Consider the following 22,861-nt stretch of genomic DNA (forward strand, 5'->3'; position numbering starts at 1 on the left):
CTAGAAGAAAAAGGGAGAGCTCAGAAAGGCTTTGTCAATACTATTGACCCATCTAGCTGGGAAACTCAGTGATGATTTACACTTAGCTTAAATATAAATATTTTATGCTCAGCAAAAAATGTTTGAATTTTGATATTGTGGGTATTGGGGAATTAACATCTGTTGGTGTGTTAATGTTGTGAGCCCTTCCATCTTGTGCTGAGGTGGTGGGTGGGTGTGCAAACACAGCACCATATATCAAAAAGACACCACAGTTTCCAGTGGCTTTCCACTGGAAGATTCGAAGGCAAGTGTTGGCACTCTTGAAGTCTCTCCCTACACAGGTGATGGGGTGTTTGTTTGAGGCGGCAGGAAATGAAGTGTTTTGAGCAAGATTTGCTGGGAAGAAGAAAGACTGGGATCCATCTTGGGCAGGATGGCTGCAGGCTGGCTGCAGGCTGACTGGGAGAAATGCCCTGGGGCTGCACTACTGTGGGGGGACAATTCCTTCTTGAAAAGAGCATGCTGTAAGATCTGGACTCCCTCCGTGCAGACTGAAAATAGGGTAAATAGGTGAATTTCTTAAAGTCTCTGCTGTGTCTCAATTCTGCAAAGGACCACAGACCCCATGGGCTCTTGCCACTGCTTGGTAGACAGAGAGGGAGGTTTTCTAACTCTGCTTCAGAAGCATGCCATTTGCTTCCCAATGCTGCTATAAACCTTAGGGGAAAGCTCAAGAGCAGCAGAAGATCAAACATCATTAGGATCACAAGGCTGCCACCTGAGCAAGGGGAAAGCAGGCTGGGAGGAAAAGACTTTGAAGGACCTCTGTTAAGACTTACTTGCTCCTCAAGATCCTTGACAAACAGTTGTTTGATGATAGGATAGTTTATCTTCTCACTTCAGCTGCTCACACTCTCCTGTTCTCTCTGGACTTTATGGCAGATGAACTAGTTCAGAGTTTTACTGAAAAACAAAGCAATTGTCCAAGTCTCATGGCAACCACAGTGAAAAACACTGAGATGGGCAGACCTCAGAAAGCTGTTGAACCAACTTTGTCTTTCTCAGTTAGGCTGAGATGCATCCCATAACAGGAAGCATAGGGTAGATCCACTCAGTGATGTAATGTGGGGGGGGGGTCGGCGGGGTGGTTGTCCCGGGCACAAGTTTTTAGGGGGCACAACCTGAAATATACTCAGAGTCCTGTAGTGATTTCATGCTCTTTATTGCAGCTTGTAAAACAGTGATTGAATTGCCCCCCAAATCTCATGCTTCCTATATACATTATTTACACAATGAGTCCCATCTGATTGGCTGATTCTGCTTACCTCCTGGAGCCTGATTGGTCTTTTCCTGCAGGCCAATCAGTTGTTGCATTCTAGAATCCTACTTGCCTATTGTTCTAGGATTCAAGCTTAGTACAAAACACACCCAGGTGCAGGTAACGCAGGGGACGGGGGGGGACGGACAGGTGAAGTAGAGAGTGACAGTGGATGGGGCAGATGTGGGGGGGCAGAGACAGGTGGAGCAGGCATGGAAGGGCTGACCTCAGTGCAGCCTGGCCCAGGACTCCTCTCTGTGGGTGGCGCCAACCCATGATACACCACTGCTCCCAACTACACATTTTTGTCCAAGTGCACTCTAAAAAGCAAACAAACAGACTTTGGGCACCAAAATATATATGACAGAGTTGAGTCCAGGGAAAAGGAAACTCTGCTGGTCCCAGAGGAGATTTGCAAATCTTTTTAGTAAATAGGGAAGAGGAACAGAGAAAGATGAAGGACGGCACAACAGCTATGTGGTGTGACAGCTTCCAAAGAGCTTCTCTCTCCATTGTGCCAAGGAAAGGAAAAGAGACAGGTGCCAGGAGGAGGAGGAGGAGGGCAGCCCCATAGCAGCTGCAGAGGGATGTGTCAAATTAACACGCAGCATCGTTTGAGAGGGAGACCCGTGTTGGCTTCAGAGCAGTTACTTAAAGTTATTATAGTAGCACTAGCTCAGCCGTGACGGCATGTTATTTATTCCCTTTGTAGAAGGGCAGCCTTCTCCAACATTAAAAATAGTAATAATAAAGAATTCTGCCATTCCCGCCCCCCGCCCCCCAGCAAGGAGCTCAGAGTCTCCTTTAATGCAATCAAGCTCAAAAAGAAATGGAAATCATCATAGTTCCAGGAGAAAATTCGGCTCCTCACCTGCTGCCTGTCCGATTTCTTGAAGCAAAGCTCAGTCCACTCCTCAGAGGTTTCACTTCCAGGTTTCTTAACACTTTTCTCCTTCAAACTCTCTTCCTTTCTCTCTTTTATTCCCTCTACCTGATGTTCATCACACTACTAAAAGCAAATACAGTACGAAAGCGAAGATGCAAGCGAAGACAATGTAAGATTGCTGAAGAGTTTGAAACTTTCCCTCCCCCTCCCCTCTCCTTCCAGGTCTCTTAACACTTTTCACCTTCCAACTCTCTTTCTTCCTTTCTTTTATGCCCTCTCCCTCCTGGTTGTATGAGCAGCAGTTGGTAGCATTTCAAAAAAAGGGAAGAATTGTGCCTGTTGTCGATCTCTCAGAAATCTATATGTGCATGCATTCACACCTAACCCTTAAAACATATTTGTGTCAGGTGTGGATCTTTTTTGAACTCAAATTGTTCATCCCACAAGAGATGTGTCTAAAGGAAGCATTCACACTCCACGGAAGATTCCTTTTTTGGCTAAAACTTTGGATAAGGCACTTCAAAAATAAATAAGCCAATGCACTGTGCATATCCCTAGTATATTCTAGCCAAGTCTGGCCCTGACACTTTTACATAAGTCACCAATAAAAAGAATAATTTTAGAAACGTCACCAAGGGGGGGGGTGTTAAAAAAGGAGTCAGGGGGTCGAAATAAGTGACGCAGAAAGAGCCCAGAAATATTCTTAAAGTGCGGTACTGGGGAAAATATCCACATCGGGTTCTTGTCAACTAAGTTTTACTCAGCGTAGACTCACTGAAATTAATAACCATGCCTAAGGTTCATTAATTTCAGTAGGTTTACTCTGAGTAAATGTTAGTTGAAGACAACCCGTTATCAGCAACATTATCTTGTCCTGAAAGCTATATAAATATAATGAATAAATAAATGAAATACAGCTAAAGGAAAAAAGAGCATAAAATCCTTTTTAGAACTAAAGACATCCGAGGAAATAACTGCATGATACTTAAGTGTGGGGTGTTATCAGTGGAGTTTTGTCTGTCTGTCTGATTTAATTGATATGGGGAGGCGATTTTGCAGCAGGACTAAGGTGCATGGAGAAGGGAAGTTTCATATTTCGTACCACAGTCATGGAAGGATACGGAAAGCCCCGAAAGGGCGACTTGGGAAAGTCGTAGAAACATAGTATTGTAGAGTTGGAAGGGACCCTGAGGGTCATCTAGTCCAACCCCCTGCAATGCAGGAATATGCAGCTGGTCCATACAGGGACCTGCAACCTTGGCGTTATCAGCACCACGGTCTAACCCACTGAGCTATCCAGGCTCATTAGGCAGCACCAACCCAGAACCGAGAGAAGCTCCAGCATCTTCTGCCCTGCCTTGAACCCTTGCCATGCAGTTTCTCTAATCAGAAGTAGCTCACAGATACCATTTTTGCAGGTCAGCAAGTGCTGGGGCGCAGCTGTGGTCCTGCTGTTTTCTTTCAGGAATAATACCCATCAAGGGGGGGCGCTGTGCAGAGGGATATATTGAATTAACACGCGAAAGGGAGACATTGGCTTCAGGGCTGTTACTTAAAACTCTAAAAGTAGCACTAGCTACTTGTGGCATGTCATTTATTCCCTTTGCTGCAGGGGAAAAGGGCATCAGGAAGATGTTAGTGCACACAACCTCATGCCAATGTGGAAGTTACTGTGAGCTGTGAGCTGTGTAATATGAGTTAATGCATGTTCTTTGCACTTCTGACCATTTACTGTATTTATTTTTCCCGATTTTAACTATAATATATTGGTTTTGAATGGTCAAATGAGAGTACCCCTAAACATTTTTTAGGAAAAAACCTCTGGATATAATACGATATGATAATATAATATAATATCACAATAGCGATAATATAATTAATATAATAACAATAAAAAGGAAAAAAGGCTTAAAAAAAGAAGTAAAAGGTAAAAAAAAAACCCAACCAACCAGCAACAACAATTTTTTCTGCCGCCCCCACCAAGCAAGAACCTCAGAATCTCCTTTAACGCAAACAAGCTGAAAAAGAAACGGAAATCATTCTAGACCCAGGAGAAAAGTTCAACTCCTTACCTACTGCCGGACCGATTTTTTGCAGCCAAGCTCAGTCCTCTTCTCGGAGGTTTTGCTTCGAGGTTTCTCGCGCTTTTCTCCGTCCTGCTCTCTCCCTCTGTCTCCCTTTTATACCCTCTCTCCCTCCTAAAAGCAAAAAAGAAAGCGAAGGTAACCAGCGAGGATGAGATAAGATCGCAACAAATAGCCGAAGCCGCATTCCTGGCCAGAGTCCAAGCAGCCCGATTGCCAGCGGGGATGCTGCCTTTTCTGGAAAGTCCCAAAGGATCACCTGTGGAAGCATCCCATGGAAGTAATCCTTTACTGTTGTTGCCTCTGTGCCAGTCTCAGCAGCATCTGAGTTTTCTGCACTTAAGCAGCGGGGCATTGATGGAAGAGGACTACCCAGAACCTGGCCTTCCTACTACTGCAGTGTAGAATATTTGCAACAGACCGTAGAAATTTTCATTATTATTTTTTAACCTTCCAGTTAATCAGGTACATTCATTTCAGCTGGTGTGCTCTGAGCATGAGTAATGTGGGATAAAATCCAGAGGCTGGATTGTAAATGGCAGGCTGGGGGAGCAGAGCAGTCCTACGAGGAAAATGTGGCTGATCAAGGCATGTGATGTCCATGGCTGCACAACCAGACCTGCATCTGCAATACATCAGATGTAATAATAATACTAATACTACTAATTATTATTTATTATTTATTATTTATTATTTATTATTTATTATTTATTATTTATTATTTATTATTTATTATTATTTATACACCCATCTGGCTCTGGGAGGCTTACAGCACATAAAAAATTGCAAAGCATTAGACGTTAAAATCTTCCCTAAACAGGGCTGCCTTCAGATGTCTTCTAAAAGTCAGATAGTTGTTTATTTCCTTGACACCTGATGGAAAGGCATTCCACAGTAACTTGGCCTCTCGCAGTGAAGGAACGGCCAGAAGGCCCTCGGAGCTGGACCTCAGTGGAGATGGGGGTGGAGAGGCTCCTTCAGGTATACTGAGGCGAGGCCATTTAGGGCTTTAAAGGTCAGCACCTACACTTTGAATTGTGCTCGGAAACGTAATGGGAGCCAGTGTAGGTCTTTCAGGACAGGTGTTATATTGTCTCGGCAGCCACTCCCAGTCAGCAGTCTAGCTGCCGCATTCTGGATTAGTTGTAGTTTCCAGGTCACCTTCAAATGTAGCCCCACGTAGAGCGCATTGTAGTAGTCCAAGTGGGAGATAACTAGAGCATGCACCACTCTGGTGAGACAGTCCGTGGGCAGGTAGGGTCTCAGCCTGCGTACCAGATGGAGCTGGGAGACAGTGTAAGAATGCAATGACAACAAGGTTCTGCCTCCTGTCTGAAGTGTGTCAAGTTCTTTCTTCCAACCCTGTCTCTGCATAGACCTCACTTGTTATTTGCGTCAAAATAGACGGGGAGTGTGGGAGTCATAAAGCCATAGCAGAGGCTTGTAATATTGCAAGGTGCCCCCTGACCTCGGCTGACCAGCACTCCGAGCTTTACAATGTATTGGAATGTATTGACCTTAAATGAAGTTGTGTTTCCTCTGGGCAGTGATGACCCTATATGGTGATGTGTGTAATAAAAGCCTTGACCGGATGAGGTAACGTGAGGCATTGGCAAACGGCCATGCGGCTGGAGAGAACAAAGGATAATAAAAGATACCGGAGAGGAGAGAAGAAGTTCGAATGAGCTGCCCTCCATCCATGAAAATATTGCTGGCTCTCTGTGTCTTTATTTTATGCTAAACAGCACCATTTGTGACGGCTGGCTCCGTCAGGGGAGGGGGGTGTATGTGTCAGTGAGCGTATTGCATTAGCATGTGCTTCTGTTCTGCTTAAAGGGAGCCCTTTCAACACCAACTTGTCTGCTGAGGAACTCCTGGGCATCCTTTGTCACGTGACCCATTTGCATTGCAGAAAATTCTGAGAATGGAAAAGCTTCATAAGCATGTTATATTGGTTCACATGTAGTGCTGCTCAGACCTGTCAGGTTTCATTGTCAAGGTCCATAGGCTAGGCATGTGCATAAACTCACAGACAGACTTGCCTTGCTGTAGCTGTGCACTGAAGATCAGCAGTGATGACCATGTATCACCAATTTTGATCTAGGAATGACATACTGCATTTTTCCATGTATAACACGCCCCCCATGTATAAGATGCCCCCTATTTGGGGGGACTACAAATTAAGAAATTTGTACAGTGCACTATCTGTGTATAAGACGAACCCAATTTTTAAACATTATTTTAAGGTAAAAAAAAACCCTAGTCTTATACACGAAAAAGTATGGTACATACTTCTGATGGGAGACCCCGAATAGAGACTGAAACCCCCTTTTAAATCACCAAGGACCATTGAGCTTATCTCCAACAAAAGCCTAATTAACTGGTGCAGGCATGTACTTGTTACTAAATGCTCTGCTGGTGATGATTTGCAACTGTATACCCTGCATAACCTTGAAATGGGAAAGTACCTTTTGGTTTTTAATATCTTGTAGCAGAAATTGGATCCTGTTTACGAGTTCCCCTCTCCCCCTCCCCTGCCCAACACACAGCTCTGCTCAAACAGGTGATTTCTGAGAAAACGAAAGTTAATGGGGTCGCTGTAGATCCTCCTCCTCCTTGTAAATCCTTTCTTGGACTGGGCTGGGTCCTGATTGGGTTTCCGAACTCTTACCGCAGTACAGTGTGTCAAAAGATTTCAGATTAAAATAGCCTGGCACTCAGAGCGTGGGGCAAGAAATTCCCCCTGCAGACACTTCTCAGTTGGCTTTGCAGATGCAGCTGCTACCTGCCTGTCCAGTCTGTAAGTAGACGGAGTCGTAGGGTGGGGGTGGTGAAGAGCTCCAGCTCCCAAGGTTGCAGGAAGCTGGAGGACAAGCTGGGGGCCATGGAAAGCCTTGAAGGGAGCATTGCCCGGTGCCCCCTGTATTATGTCCCCTAAGGCTGAGGGTGTCAGATAAGACACAGGCTTTGCTGTCAGTCTAGGATCACTCCGAGGAGAGTCTGGTGTCCTTCCTGCCTGCCTGGTTTGCAAAGCCAGCTTCTCATGCAGGCTCTATAGACACTCTGCACCCTGCAGTATCTTAGAACTTTCCCAAAAAATAAACTATTTCTTCCTCATGTTCAGTCTTGTAATTTGAAGCCATTGGTTCAGGCCCTACCCTCCGGAGCAGAAGAAAACAACCTTATTCCCTCTTCTGTGTGACAACCCTTGAGATATTTGAAGATGGCTAGCGTATCTCCTCTCAATCTTCTCTTTTCCAGGATAAACATACCCAGCTCCTTCAACCGTTCCTCATAAAGCTTGGTTTCCAGAGCTTTGGTCATCTTGGTCGCCCTCCTCTGTACAAGTTCCAGCTTGTCAATATCCTTCTTCTGAAGGATATGAGGAGCTTCCAGCTTCAACATCACTGTCTGCATCATGTTTTCTCCTCACCTAAGCGAATCACTTGCACACCTTCCCAGCTGGGAGCAACCTTCCAGAGCAGATTTTAGAGGACATGAGGGGGAGATGAGATGAAAAAGAGGACAGGGACTCCTGCCCCTGTAATATTTGTGTAGAAGGGGGAATGTCAGCATGTATTTCCTTCAGCGTAGGGGGAAATCTCCTGAAAGAAGTGGGCAAATTTATTATTTTCAGTTTCTCTCAGTTTCTCATTTTTCCAATATTTAAGTTCAGCTCCTCACATCTCCCTATCTGTTGGCTATTTCCTTTTTTTAAAAGTTCTCAGGAAAATTCACCAGGACTTCTATTTATTATGATTATAATTGTTATTATTATCATCCTCAAAAAGCAGTGTACAAAATGCAATGAACACAGCTGAAAAGCATTTAAAACAACACAGGGGAAAGAGTAAATATGTTTTCAAACAATGCTAAATAGACACTCATGGCAGCAACCTATTCATCCGCCTGGGAAAACTTGTCGGAATGAAAACATCTTCAGTTGTTTCCAGAAAGTGCCGGTAGCAGGTTCCTGTTGTATCTCTGCAGGTATGCTATTCCACAGAACGGGGGAATTCACACTAAAAGCTCTCCTCTGAATTACAGAAGATCTACCCAAATATCAGGAGTGAGTGGCAGATTTTATCCTGCCTGCATGATTGTTCTCACTGGCCCTGGTTAATAGGGGTTAGAAAGTATGATGGGCACTGACTCATTCTATACATAAAGCTTTGTTGGAAGAGGTTTTTAAAGCAATAAATACATCATGGTACAAATGTTGCCACTGTTAGATCAACGAGATCATGAGCTGCAGGCATCCACGCTATGAAGGAAGGATTGTGGAACAACACTGTTTATTTCGCAGCATTTATGTCCTACTTAATTGCAATAAAACCTCAAAGCAGTTGAGACGGGCGATAGAACCCGTCCTGTTTTCTTCTTTGCAGATGCCAAAATATTTCGCGCTGCTCCTGAAATTTCTTCCGTCCTTTGCAAAGACTCCAATCTACACGGCAGTAGTAGGAGACAGTGGCGTAGCGTGGGTTGTCAGCACCCGGGGCAAGGCAAGTAATTTGCGCCCCCTAACCCGTGGATTTGCGCCCCCTAACCCTACAAATCTATGCCTATGAATGATGGTCCCTCTCTCTCTCTCATATTCCAATTGATTCCCATTTCCGCCGATTGATCCCCGAAGCTCTCACCCAGCGAAATTCATGCGTAATTACGCTTCGCCATCCCTAATCCTGCCGCTTCCACCGGGAAATCATGACGGTGCGTTTCTCCTCTCCAAACTTTCCCCGGCCCTTTGCCGGCCGGCGCAGCCCTTTTGGCTACGAGCTCCCCTCCTTCTCTGCCCGCTTCTGACCCCACCTCCCCGTCCAGCCTCCCTACCTCCTGAAAAAAGGCCCCGGCGCCGAGCAGGACACCCCCGCGGCCATCGGAGAGAGGCGGGGCCAAGGGAGGCAAGCCAATGGGCGAGGCGAGGGTAGGTGGCCACGGGGGCGGGCGCTGCCGCAGTCCTCGGGTGGGCAAGGTAGGAGCAGGCGGAGGCTGGCCAGCCGCTCTGACAATAGGGGCGGGCCGAGGGCACGACGCGGCTGGGCCCTCTGGACTCGCGCCCCCCCAGATGTTGCGCCCGGTGCGGCCGGCACCCCTGGCACCCCCCACGCTACGCCACTGGTAGGAGAGCCGAGCTCTGGAAAGTCACAGGATTGTAGAATTGCAGATCTGGAAGGGATCCCAAGGGTCATCTAGATCAACCCCCTGAAATCAGTGCCATGTGGGGCTTAAATGCAGAAAACGCGGGAGCTGCTGAGACTGGCACAGAGGCAACTACGGCAAAGGTAAAGGATTAACCATCTCGGATGCTTCAAGTTTCACGAGTGAGCCTTTGGGACCTTCCCAGGAAAGGCAGCAGCACCGCTGTCAATCAGGCTGCTTGGAGCTCCCTCTAGCGGGGAATGCGGCTCTTGCTATCCTCGTCCTCGCTCCTACTTTCGCTTTCTTCTTTGCTTTTTTTAGCGCGACGACCGGGAGGGAGCAGGAATAAAAGCGAGAGAGAGAGAAAGAGTTGGACGGAGGAAAGGCTAAGAGATCAGGAAGCAAAGCCTCCGCAGAGGGAACTGAGCTTTACTGCAAAAAATTCGGACTGGCAGCAGGTAAGGAGGTAAGGAGGTGAGCATTTCTCCTGGGGCTCTGATGATTTCCGTGTTTTTTGTTTTTTTCTGAGCGTGTTTTCGTTAAAGGAGACTCTGAGCTCATTGCTAGGCGGGGGCAGCAGAATCGTTTATTTTTACTCTTAATGACGTTGGAGAAGGCGGCCCTTCTTCCCCGCTGCAAAGGGAATAAATAACATGCCATCACCAGGGAGCAAGCAGAGCTGGTGCTACTCTAAGAGTTGTAAGTAACTGCTCTGAAATCAACGCGGGTCTCCCTTTCGAGCGGTGACGCGTGTTCATTCGACATCTCCCTCTGCAGCTGCTACGAGGCTGTCCTCCTGCTCCTCTCGCCTCCTGCCTCTTTCCCTTTTTGGGGTTTGGCAGAGTGGGGGGGGGAAACTCTTTGGAAGCAGGCAGAGCCATATCTAGGTGATCTGGCGCCCCTGGCAGAACCGTCCAGATTGCGCCCCCTAACCACGGGGAAAGTAGCTCTTCTTTCCGTATCTCCTCCATCACCCCTCCACCCATTCAATTCCTCACGCACAGAAAATCCAGTATTTTATATTTAATTTATTATGTCTTAATAAAAGGTTTCAGCAAAGAAAATGACATTTTGATGTGAGTTGGCAGGTGTGTTTTTTAATGTAATTCAGTTGTAAAACAATACACAGATAGGCCTAAATGGAACGTACAAACCATATCATACTGATTTTTACCACAATGATAACTTTCTGGTCTCAGAGCCGGAGGTGTTGGAGATCCTATACACTCACACACACATGCACACAAAGCCCACAGCCCACCTCCCCCCCCCCACCAGCGATCTGAGATCTCTCCACTGGTGCACACAACCCTCCCTTCCAGGCTGCTCTTCGCCCGCATACCCAACACACACCTGGAGCAGGGAGAGAGAGAGAGGGAGGGAGACCTCATTCATTAACCCCTCCCCTCGTGTCCTGACTCCTCCCTCACCTTGGATGCCAGGATCAGAAGGAAAAGAACTCCCATCCCACTCTCTCCATCCCTGAAGGGAAGATGGTGGGGTGGGGGGGGAGAGAGAAAGGACCCAACTTCCGGTCAACTTTCCAATCTGGACCCTCCTCTGCACTCCGCCGCCCCCCCCCGCACTTGTTTGTTTCGAAGGTTTTTGACCCCCTCACTTTCCTCTCCCAGCAACACCAACAAGAAATCTCAGCAGCCCCCCAGGTGATTTCCAGTCAGGAGCGTGAGGAAAAGTCTCTCACCGCTAAAAAACTTCAGAGAGGGGGAGAGAGAAGGGGAAAGAAAATAAAGGTTTGCTGAGGGGTCAAGAGGCGAGGAATTTGTGTCTGGTCCTTCCACAGGTTGGGAAGAAGGAGGGGGGAGGCTGCCTCCAATCTGAGAAGAGAAACCATTTCGTTGGAAAGCTGATACAGTGGTGCCTTGGTTTGCAACCGCTTTGGATTACAACCGATTCGGGTTACAACCATGTCAAACCGGAAGTGCGTGTCCCTTTTATTGAATTAAAACCATTTGGGGGGGGAGGCCCCATTGGTGAAGGCGCACCTTGGGTTAAAACCTGTTTTGGTTTACAACCAGACCTCCGGAACAGATTATGTTTTTAAACCAAGGTACCACTGTAATGTACAGCTTGGGGGAGGGGGAAGTGGGTGGAGAATTTAGACACATAAGGTGTATCTGGTTATTAATTACTTAAATCAGTGGTTTTCAACCAGTGTGGCATGGCACCCTGGGGTGCCTTGAATGGTGGTCAGGGGTGCCGTGGGCAACACTGGCCTCCGTCCCTCTTTCATTCCCTTCCTCCTCTGAAGCCTTCTTGGGTCTTGCCTCCCATAGGCTTGCGCAGCTGTTTGTTGCAGCAGCCCTGGCTACAGGCTCCCCAGGTGAATGGTGCCTCTGGGGCTGGCCAGGGGGTGCTGGTTTCCAGGAGCTGAGGCGGGGCCTCAGGGTAAGCAGGCAAGTGGGTGAGGGAGCCCAGCCAGCCAGACCACCAGCCCTTGCTGCTGGGAATGGACAGACAAGTCCCAGGCCCCTGTGGAGAGGCAGGGACAGTAGATCAGAGACCAGGGGCTGCATCAGCAGCTGCCCAGAGGACTCCCAAGGAGAGGGGAGAGGAGGCTGAGGGAAGACTTAACAAGGAGGGGTGTTGTTTGAAAAAAGATGAGAGGCTGCCAGCTCTGCAGGCAAGGGGTGACATAACTGGGCTCCTGAGCCCCACAGGGGTGCCGCTGAAAGAAGGTGCTTGGTCAAAGGAGCTGGGGACCCAAAAAGGTTGAAAACATCTGACTTAAATGACAAGCAGGGGCAGAATTTACATGCAGTGTGTAAAGGTAGGATGCGCTCTTAAAACATTCTTAAATAAAACTGCCCCAACCCCTTCTTCTTTTTGACCAGACCCTCCTCTTCTGCACCTTCAGACCGATAACTCTTTGTTGCATCTTTCTAAAAAACATGTAAGGTTTAATCATCATTGTAATGGGCACAGCGTCCCGCCCCAACCTAAAAAAAAATATCAAAAATTAGGAAGTGCAGTTTCTTAAAATGCTGAGAGTCCCCTTCCTCATGTCCCTCTCTGTATTCAGGGCTCTTGGGCTCTGCTCCTGTGTCATGAAAGCAGAGGAGTGGTGGGAGGCACCAGTTGGGGAACCCCCAGGGGAAGAATCTCAGAGCCAAGGGATTGGGGGTGGGATGGAGATGAGTGGTCAGAGGGAGAAGAGAGATCAGACTGGGAGGAGGAGGAGATGTCGGAAAATGAAGAGGCAACAGGGTTTAGTGAGCAGGAAGAGTCTGTGGCAGAGAGCGGTCCAGAATCAGAGGCAGAAGTGGAGGGGGGTCAAGAGGCAGAGTAGAGACAGGGAATCTCCCCCTTGTGGTGTACTTGTGTTCACTTGGCCTGCGCTGTTTGGTTTTCTTTGAGTAAAGAGTTAACTTCACTGAAAAGGGGTGTTTTATTGCTCACCAACTCCAGCTCCTAACGTCCCATGACCTTTGGGCACTTTATCCTTGCTCTAACTTCTAAATTATGGAATGTGATGGGATTTATACCTTCTACCTGTAAAGCTTTGTTGCTTGGCAAATGATAATAATATTGGCGACACTGGAAATTTTACGGAGGGCATGCCACTCTTGTTAAATGCTTCTAGTTAGGCCGGTCGCTTAACATTTTCCTGCTTCCTTTCTCTTCAGTGCATCAAGATCCACAATGGTGGAAGACTTTGAGGTAGCCATTTCTCAGGGCCAATTGGCAGACGCTATGTCACACGTGCTGGCAAAACCACTGCACTTTTTCAACAGCACTCCACTCAACATTGCCGTAGTAGGAGAGCCCGGCTCCGGGAAGTCCTCCTTCATAAATGCCATGCTGGGTCTTCGGGTCGATGACCCACGTGCCGCTGCGACTGGCATACAGATGACGACAGTCCAAGTCAAGGATTACCCACACCCGACACTTCCGCAAGTGATCCTTTGGGACCACCCTGGAAGGGGAACGCCAACCTTTGGAGAGGACAAATTTGAGAAGAAGGTCGATTTGAATCACTTTGATTTCTTCGTCATCGTCGGCTCCCAGCGCTTCCGCTCCGCCCATTCTGACCTGGTCCGTGAGATCCAAGATATGGGCAAGAGCTTCTACTTTGTGCGCACCAAAGCAGACCTGGACCTGTTGGCCGCCAAGAGGCAACAGCCATCTGACTACAATGAGAAGAAGGTCCTCATGCACATCCAGGAGGACTGCAAAGAGTGCTTGGTAAGAGAAGGAGTGAGGGACCCACAAGTCTTCATCGTCTCCAACTGGGAAGCCGACTGCTTTGACTTCCCCCTCCTGCAGGAAACGCTGAAGAACGATCTCTTGCAGCTGAAGAGGCAAGCCTTTCTGCTCCGCTTCCCTAGCATCTGCCTGCCTATCTTAGAGAAAAAGAAAACCACTGTGAAGGAGAAGATTTGGACCAAAAGGCTTTGTTTGCTGGTCGCTCTTGGAAGCCCAGTTCCCTTCCTTCTCCCTATATTTCTGTTTAGTAAGTTCCGCTCCTGGTGCTTCCTGGACTTTGGCCTGGACGATCGATCCCTTGCAGCTCTGGCCCAGTGTGTTGGAAAGACAAGCACAGCCCTTAAAGCAGCAATGCAGTCGCTGGGAATCTTCTCTGCCATTTTATGGGTGCTGCCCGACTTGGTGGGACTCTCAGTGATGGCTTATGAATATCACCGCTGGGAGCATTTCCCCATCTTTGGCTGCCTTCTGTCCGTTGGGATTTCGCTTCTTCGCACCTACTTCATGATGCAGAATTGCATATCGGGTGCTGCTGATGACACCCAGAGGGTTTTGTCCAAAGCTCTTGAGGCAGAGGGGAAAAAGTCCATTTAGCAGCAAACAGATGTGCCATGATGACTAAGTGCTTGATATATAGTATCTGGTGAATTATACGTTTCCATTTTTAAAACAACCACCACCAAAAGACATTAAAACAATAATAATCAGATGATCAGGTTTTTTTATTTTAAAAATTCCATAATTCTTAGGGGTCTCATTTTAAAAAAAAAACAACCCTAAGTGAAATAATCTGAATGCCAGCATAATACCCCTTCAGTTACTTTTTAAAATTAGTATCTCTATCCAATGTATAAGAATTAAGACCAATGCCAAAAGGAGACTTTGGGGCAAATGGACTTTTTCCTATTCATAATTCTTTCAGTCCACTAATGAATTGCTCTGTATATGATGTCAGACTAGAAAAAACTAGTGACCTCTGTGAACCTGCTTGCAAGGATGGTCTCAAGTTATAATTTATGCAGGCTGCAGCATTCTTTCTCTCCCTCTCTCTCTCTCTCTTTCTAGATATATATATATATATATTGCATTTGCTTTTTTTCTTTAGGAACAGGAGTTAGCTCTATATCACAAGTACCATGCAACATCTATTTCAAAATTTGCTTTCCTTCATACACACTCAAACTGAAGGAGGGCATTCAGCTAGACAGGAGCCTCCACATTTGTGAAATAGAAAGTTGAGGTAATTTTAATCTGTTCTAGTCTTTTAACTCTTGCATATCTTAAAGCACAACTGTAATTGTTTATTGGTTTATCTCTTTGCAAACCTCTTTGAGGTTTTATTAGAATCAAGCAGTGTATAAGTTTTCATGAAATAAACTAATTGGTTAAATTAATCTCCTTGCTACTGCCAGGACGTTTGTGTTATAATCAACACTGCTTTCACATGGTCCCTCTAATAATTTTAGAAATGTCCAGCAAAATCCAGATGTATGGCAGCCCATGTCAGAAGTGTAGCTTTTTGGGGGGAGAAAAAGCCATACACTTTTGTGTTTGGATTTTCTCCTTTTGAAATATGGCCACCCTAACTAATCAGCTTTCAGTTTTCCATAAAAGTCTCATAAATAAGAAATATTGTGAATTATCTAGACACCCCACCCCTCCTTCTTTGGCAATCACTCGTAGCCGAGTAAGGTTGTCTTCCATAAACATGGTTGTACCAGTGAGTCCGTAGGTGACTGTGGAGGCCACTTCTGGATCCACACGTCCTTCCACAGTGGGGACATTGGTTTCCAGGTGGGAGTTGATCACAGTGTGGATTTGCCAAGCGTGCCTTTCTCTTAGCATGTTTCTCCCTTGCGTCCTGAGTTCGAGTGTCTTCAAAGCCCATGACACCTTTGGTAAAGGCTGTTCTCCAACTGGAGCGCTCGCAGGCCAGTGTTCCCCAGTTGTCAGTGTTTATACTACATTTTTTTAGATTTGCCTTGAGACAACATGTCATCGACACAGTAATAATGCATGAGTGGGTGGTTTATAGTGGGCCATCCACATACCATGCCACTCTATTAATAGTTCTGCAACATTTCCCCAATGTCACTCGGTTATTATTGCCATCTGGAAGGTCACTCTTGATCTGTAGTGTGACAAAAGTGGGCAACACACACACCCATCAACATTTGTGCTATGAAAAAGTTGCTGGGCTTTAGCAGGAAACAAGGAGTCTGTGCCTATTGCAAACGAAGCAGAATGACCATCCCAAAACATTTGCAGATGCAAAGGGGATAGAAAGTGGGATCACGTATAATCACCCCAATATGAGCTCAGATATGAATGCTCAATAAAAAGGACGTCTGGAAGATCCCTACAGCCTTCCTCAAACTGATGCCTTCCAGATGTTTTGGGCTTCATTGGCCATGCTGGCTAGAGCTGATGGGAGTTGTAGTCCAAAACCTCTGAAGCATTACTTGCTTTGGGAAGGCTGAGGTGAAATACTACTATACCGTGGGATTAGGACAGAACTAAACCACCCCTCCCACAATTTATCACTCTATTCATGGTTGGCAATGGGGAGTTTCAACCATTTGTTTCATTGTGGGGGGTCAAAATGGCTGCTTGTTTTTGTTTACAGAAAGAACACTGTAAATGGTACGAATTAAACTGCACTGCACAATGCGTGGCAAAGTCCCAGGAAGATCTGTAGGCACATTGCTTACCTGCAGGCAGGGATCTGCTTTTTAAAACTTATTCTGCAATGACACATAGTATTAGGTAATTTATAGATTATATACGGTGACGATAAAGGCTCAGGAACCATGCCAGGGCCAAGAGGAAATCTTGTTGCAACCCAAAGAGGCGTTTCCGCTTAATGTCTTTTGAAAGTTTTATTGCAAGCTAAATATAAGCATTCTAATTTTAGCACCCACCTTGCACAAGCACAACCCCTGTGGGGAAATGAAAAATACCTGTTGCTGCTGCCCCTTCTGACCTCTTTTTCAGAACATCTCTGGAGCACAAAGGCGGGTCAGCAGTGCCTCCAGAGATGTTCTGAAAAAGAGGTCAGAAGGGGCAGCAGCAACAGGCATTTTTCATTTCTCTTTCTGCAATCTTCCCAGTGGGCGTTCCTCCTCTAGTCACTGCTGTGGATACACAACTTGATTGGGCACTGCAGGTACCTGCAAGGGCAGGGTTAATGTTGCATACATGAAGAGTTGTTTTAATGATATATATTAACCTTTTGCTGGTGAGCTCCCATTGCTCTGTCCCAGCTCCTGCTAACCTCACAGTGTGAAAGCATGCCAGTGCAAGTAGATAAATAGGTACTGCTGCGGCAGGAAGGCAAATGGCGTTTCCATGCACTCTTGGTTTCCGTCACAGTGTTCTGTTGTGCCAGTAGCAGTTTAGTTATGTTGGCAGCATGACCCAGAAAAGCTGTCTGTGGACAAATGCCGGCTCCCTTGGCCTGAAAGTGAGATGAGCGCTGCAACCCCATAGTCGCCTTTGACTGGACTTAACTGTCCAGGGGTCCTTTGCCTTTACTGCTTAAAAATAAGCACTTTCACTACACACACACACACACACACACACAGCAATGTGACATATTAACTTTTGCATATTTTGCATGTAAGCATTTTGCACTCCAGCTGACTTTCTTCTACAGTTTTGTGTCGTGCTTCTTTTTGACCTCAAAAAAGGAGTTTTTAGATCTCCCTCCTTCCCTTCCTACCCCATCTCTCCATCCTCGCCTCCCCCCCCCCTCACACAGACATCCCCAGCCCCCTGATCGATCTGCAATTGCTTCCAGCAAGTTGTTCAACTGGAACTTGATTCATGCCCTGGAACTAATGTTTGCAATTTGGCTAAGCAGTGAGAAGCCTTCCCCAAAGCCATGCTGATGCCAGTGTACTGCCTGCTTCAAGGAGGGATCAGTTGCATATGCCTAATTCATTCCGCAGAACCCAATGACACCTAGAACTCAGCCATGAATCATCCAGAGTGAGTATATGAATTCCTTCCAGCAAACATATCATGCTTTGATGGACAACAAATGCCTTCTCTCTCATTTATTGAGAAATATAAGCCTGCTGCTTTTCAGCAAGGACAAAAGATTATGACAAGATCTGACCAGCTAAGACCCTTGCCTGATTCTGTTTTATTTTTTTTTTTTATAATATTTTTTATTACGTTTCTTTCCAAATTTTATACATTACAAACAAATAAGGAGTTTACAAGAAACCATTTTTTTTTTTTTTTAACAAAAATCCCAACTTGGACTTCCCCACCCCTTCCGATTCTGCGTTCTTTATATTAACAATGTCAGCAATTTGTTACCTTATGTCATACCTTATTGTAACTTTTACATGTTATGTATCTATATTCAATGTATTATGTCACAATTTTTATACCTTTAAAATAAACGTAACATGTTCAATTTCATATTATCTCCTTTTCTCTTTTATCACTTAGTTTACTATTTACTTAATCATAATTGCTAAAGCGTATCATTTCCAAATCATGCACCGTCTTAAGATTCATACAGTTTGTAATACTTTTGCAAGTAGTCTTTAAACTTTTTCCAGTCCACCTCAATTGTTTCTACATCCAAATCTCGGATTCTGCCGGTCAGTTCAGCTATCTCCATGTAGTCCATCAACTGCATCTGCCATTCCTCCAGCGTGGGTAAATCTTGTGTCTTCCAGTTCTTTGCGATGAGTATTCTTGCTGCTGTACTAGCATACATAAACAAAGTTCTGTCCTTCTTTAACACTTTCTGGTCTACCATGCCCAACAGGAAGGCCTCTGGTTTCTTGGGAAAGGTATACCTAAATACCTTTTTCAACTCATTGTAAATCATTTCCCAGAAAGCCTTAACCTTTGGGCATGTCCACCAGAGGTGAAAGAAAGTCCCCTCTGCTTCCTTACACTTCCAACATTTATTGTCAGACAGGTGATGTATCTTAGCTAACTTGACTGGGGTCATGTACCACTGGTATATCATTTTCATAATGTTTTCCTTCAAGGCCGTACTGGCCGTGAATTTCATTCCGGTGTTCCATAACCTTTCCCAGTCTTCAAACATAATGTTGTGTCCAACATCCTGTGCCCATTTAATCATAGCAGATTTAACTGTCTCATCCTGTAAATTCCACATAAGCAGCAAGTTATACATTCTAGATAACAGCTTTGTCTTTGGTTCTAACAATTCTGTCTCTAGTTTCGACTTTTCCACCTGGACTTGCCTGATTCTGTTTTAGACCTATGGCAGGAAATCTAACTGATACAGTGGCTCCTTTTTTTATTCTTAATATGTGATTTCTACTGGAATTTCTTGTGTTTAATTTATATTAACTGATATGTTCTAATGGTTATTTTATAATGAATTTGAAATGGCATGTCTATATTGCCAAAGTGAATTATTTGGATTGCAATATCTTGTTTTTAGTGCATTGATTTGATGATGTATTCATTTGCATTTTCATTGTAAATTAAATTGTTTTTATTGAGTTTTGACATGCAGTACTGTCGTACCTTGGAAGTCGAATGGAATCTGTTCTGGAATTCCATTTGGCTTCCAAAATGTTCAGAAACCAAGGCGAGGCTTCTGGTTGGCTGCAGAAAACTCCTGCCGCAGAAGCCCCATCGGATGTTTGGCTTCCAAAAATAGTTCGCAAACCAGAACAGTCACTTGTGGCGTTCGGGCTTGTGGCGTTCGGGAGCCGGAATGTTCGAGAACTAAGCTGTTTGAAAACCAAGGTACGACCACAAAACAAAGAAGAAAATCAGCATCTAAAAGGAAAATAGGAAAAACATGCACCATATGCAGCCAAAAGTCCTTTTTAGTCAGAAACCAACCACAAAGCCTACATGCATGGGTTTTTACTGACAACACCAAGGTTGCAGGTTCGTTCCCTGTATGGACCAGTTGCATATTCCTGCATTGCAGGGAGTTGGACAAGATGATCCTCACAGTCCCTTCCAACTCTTTGATCCTATGAGACATCAACCTTTGCAAACAATGAAGGCTGCTGAACAAGGCATGAAATAGGGAGGGATTCCTCTCAGGTGAAACAGAGGTAAGCACCGTCAGTTTCCCAATTGCAGCTTTGTGACCTCACTGACCAGGAAAGCCTTTTCAAATTGCACAATGCCTCTTTTAATGTTAGAATGAGAGGGTGCCGCCTCAGAAACTGCTCTCATCTCCCAAAAGAAACTTATCACTCTTTCAATAACGAATGAAGTTTAGGGCATACAGAGTGACCTGGTGGTCACTCCATATTTCTTACCTGCCACAGAAGAACAAAGTCACTGGGATTCTCAGGAACAACTGCCAGGTAAGCCATTCTTTGAATTCAGTAAGTAAAACCTTGTTAGGTCTGACAAATATATGCCCGTTATCCTGCCTCTGGCAGCCTTAGAATAAATGGAATTTCATACATATTTGAAACAGGGCAGCTGTTAGACATTCAGAACTGAAAATGTTAATTCTGGACATTTTGTTAAAATTCAATCTGGAAATAGTTCTAGAAAAGCTAAGTCTTGTACTGCAGTGTTTTTTTCTTTCGTAACTTACTTTATTTATCAGTTTCGGAAAATACATTTCTTATGTAGATATTATTATTATTATTATTGATTTTCCAATATCGTTCCAACAGCAGCCTCATTATAGTAATACCAATTTTATCCAATTAATATAATTATTAATGCCAATTATTCAAATGTCAAATTATACAATTTAATTAAACTGGCCCTCTCACACGCTAGATCTGATGGCTTCATTCTTCTACATTTTTTCTGCGTTCCAAAATTTTAATAATTTCCATTCCATTCCTTTCAGATATAATAATTCCTTATTTAACAGCTACAGTTGTGATTTCTATTTGCGATGGTATATTTCAAGTGAAGAATTCTAACTGTAATCCTTATTCTTTCCTGCGTGTGACAGTTTCCCTCCATGATATTTTCCCGTTCACATATGGTGTTGAATCCTTTATTCCTGCAACTATTGATGGTTTCCACACACCCTGGGAGAAGCGGTTATCCCAGTGTTTCCAAAAGTCACTGCACCGCTCTGTCCTGTGATTCGGCTTCCAGTAAACAATCCATCTTTGCCATTTTCCCCAGCTAGCCTAGGAAGGACACTCTGAATCCAGACTACAGATAGTTAATCCAGAAACTTCTATTCCTGCAGCTGGTAGACTACTTTCCTCCCTGCCGCTGATTTATGGCCAATTGTCCTTATCTCAAACACATTCTTAACCTGAAACTGTTTCCGTTCTTAACCTGAAACTGTTCTTAACCCGAAGCACCACTTTAGCTAATGGGGCCTCCTGCTGCTGCCGCGCCACCGGAGCGCGATTTCTGTTCTCATCCTGAAGCAAAGTTCTTAACCCGAGGTAATATTTCTGGGTTAGCGGAGTCTGTAACCTGAAGCTTATGTAACCTGAAGCATATGTAACCTGAGATACCACTGTATTTTAATAAGAAACTACCCGATTTGTACTTCTCAAACCAATATTCATTCAAAATTTGGATATCTCTGAATGTTGCAGTGTGCAGTTTTCCAACCAAACAACGCATGCAGAAATTCATTCATTCTCAGTTTCTTGTCACCCAAAGGTCTCCAAGTGACTTAAAGCAAAAAAAAAGATATACAGTACATAATACCTTGAGGGGGGAATCACGTAAGGCATTAATACATTAATATTCCATATAAACATGGAATCCATTTTTTAAAAATACTCAAATAATGAACAAAGCAATAACCAGACCCATTAATTAACAGATAAACAAAACCTCAACCTTCCTCTAGTCCAAAAATCAACCCATCAATCTTCCCTCTTTAACCAACCCACTCCACCCAGAAGTCTGGTGTCGAGACCAGCTGTTGCAAAACAGTGGCGGGTGAGTCCGATTTCCTCTAGAAATGGTCCAGTGTCTCTCCTCTCACTTCAGGGGGAAGCAGTAGCAAAGCAAAGAAGGAAGATGGTAACAAAAGTTTTGCCTACAAAGAATATGCAAAGGGGTGGGGGTGGGGAATTGCTTGCAAAAACGTACATGTTAGAATGTGCAAACAAAAATGTGGTTCTTGTGGGCAGGAATTTTATTTGTACGTGAACTTTCCAGAGGGCTTAAAGAAAAACAAAAAATGCTTTGGGAATGTGGAGAACTGAAGATCAGAGAAACGAGAAACAGAGAGAAACCAAAAGAGACAGCTTCATCTGTCCGTAATGCTGACAGAGTTTTTTAGCCATTGCCTTTAATTGTGGTTTTATTATGGTTGTGTGTTTTTCTTATTGTCATTACCAGTCACCTGCTGGTTCAGGCGACCAGCCTGCCTAGTCCAGCATCCTGCTCTCACAGTGGCAAAGATGCTCAGGAAAATCATAGTTGAAAGAGACCCCCCAGGGTCATCTAGTCCAACCCCCTGCAATGCAGGAATTTCAGCATGCAGTCCCTCATGCAGCCCACAAGCTTCTCCCCGCTTGCGACCCACAGCAGCTGGCACCCAGAGGCATCCCGTCTCCAACAGAGGCAAATTTACGTAGTTATTGTGGCTAGAGTCCATGGACAGCCTTGTCCTCCATGAATTCACTTGGGAGGAAGGAAATCCAATTCCCCTTTCAACAAGCCTTCTAAGTGGAGATTCTTTTTTTTGCCCCATCAGCATCTGTACTGGATTTGAAATTGCTTTGATATACGCAATATTGTTAAATATGTCCGCTTGCATGCAGGCAGGCAATTATAGACGTTCTTTTTGTATTGTGATGTTGCTTCAAAGGAAGTGATTCATCCATGAAAATATTAATGGGCTGCGTCCAACACAACACTAAGTTACAAGCCACTTAGCAGTATACAGTGGTACCTCAGGTTACATACGCTTCAGGTTACAGATGCTTCAGGTTACAGACTCCGCTAACCCAGAAATAGTACCTCGGGTTAAGAACTTTGCTTCAGGATGAGAACAGAAATCATGTGGTGGCAGCATGACGGCAGCAGGAAGCCCCATTAGTTAAAGTGGTGCTTCAGGTTAAGAACAGTTTCAGGTTAAGAACGGACCTCCAGAATGAATTAAGTACGTAACCAGAGGTACCACTGTATTTACTGCGCAGGTGGGGCATTGCTGCAGATGGGAAAACTCAAGGGCCGTAGCTCAGGAGTAGGACATCTGCCCTGCATGCAGAAGGGCATGGATTCACTCCCTGGCATCTCCACATAGGACTGAAAGAGACC

At 45.1% G+C, this 22,861-nt stretch overlaps 3 protein-coding genes across 8 annotated transcripts in view; 2 read left to right on the top strand and 1 right to left on the bottom strand.

Annotated features, from left to right (window-relative positions):
* Window positions 1-4,380, bottom strand: part of LOC128418415 (interferon-inducible GTPase 5-like) — a 175,179-nt gene extending 170,799 nt beyond the window's left edge. For 3 of the 5 annotated variants that reach the window (XR_008331697.1, XM_053398064.1, XM_053398063.1), the window contains exon 1: window positions 4,259-4,380. The gene's annotated coding sequence lies outside the window, so the exon portion shown is untranslated. Of the gene's footprint in view, window positions 1-821; window positions 946-2,171; window positions 2,307-4,258 lie in introns of all 5 variants that reach the window. The other 2 variants (XM_053398060.1, XM_053398061.1) reach the window with 2 other exon arrangements.
* The window catches only part of LOC128418423 (interferon-inducible GTPase 5-like), a 133,923-nt gene that overhangs the window by 94,778 nt on the left and 16,284 nt on the right, over window positions 1-22,861 (top strand). The window lies entirely within an intron of this gene.
* LOC128418440 (interferon-inducible GTPase 5-like) lies at window positions 11,030-15,030 on the top strand. The gene is made up of 2 exons (XM_053398112.1): window positions 11,030-11,076; window positions 13,057-15,030. Exon 2 carries the CDS (start codon window positions 13,073-13,075, stop codon window positions 14,228-14,230), a length of 1,158 nt encoding a protein of 385 aa, XP_053254087.1. The 5' UTR covers window positions 11,030-11,076; window positions 13,057-13,072; the 3' UTR covers window positions 14,231-15,030.

The sequence above is a fragment of the Podarcis raffonei genome, chromosome 8 (assembly GCF_027172205.1).
Source record: "Podarcis raffonei isolate rPodRaf1 chromosome 8, rPodRaf1.pri, whole genome shotgun sequence".
Lineage (NCBI taxonomy): Eukaryota > Metazoa > Chordata > Lepidosauria > Squamata > Lacertidae > Podarcis > Podarcis raffonei.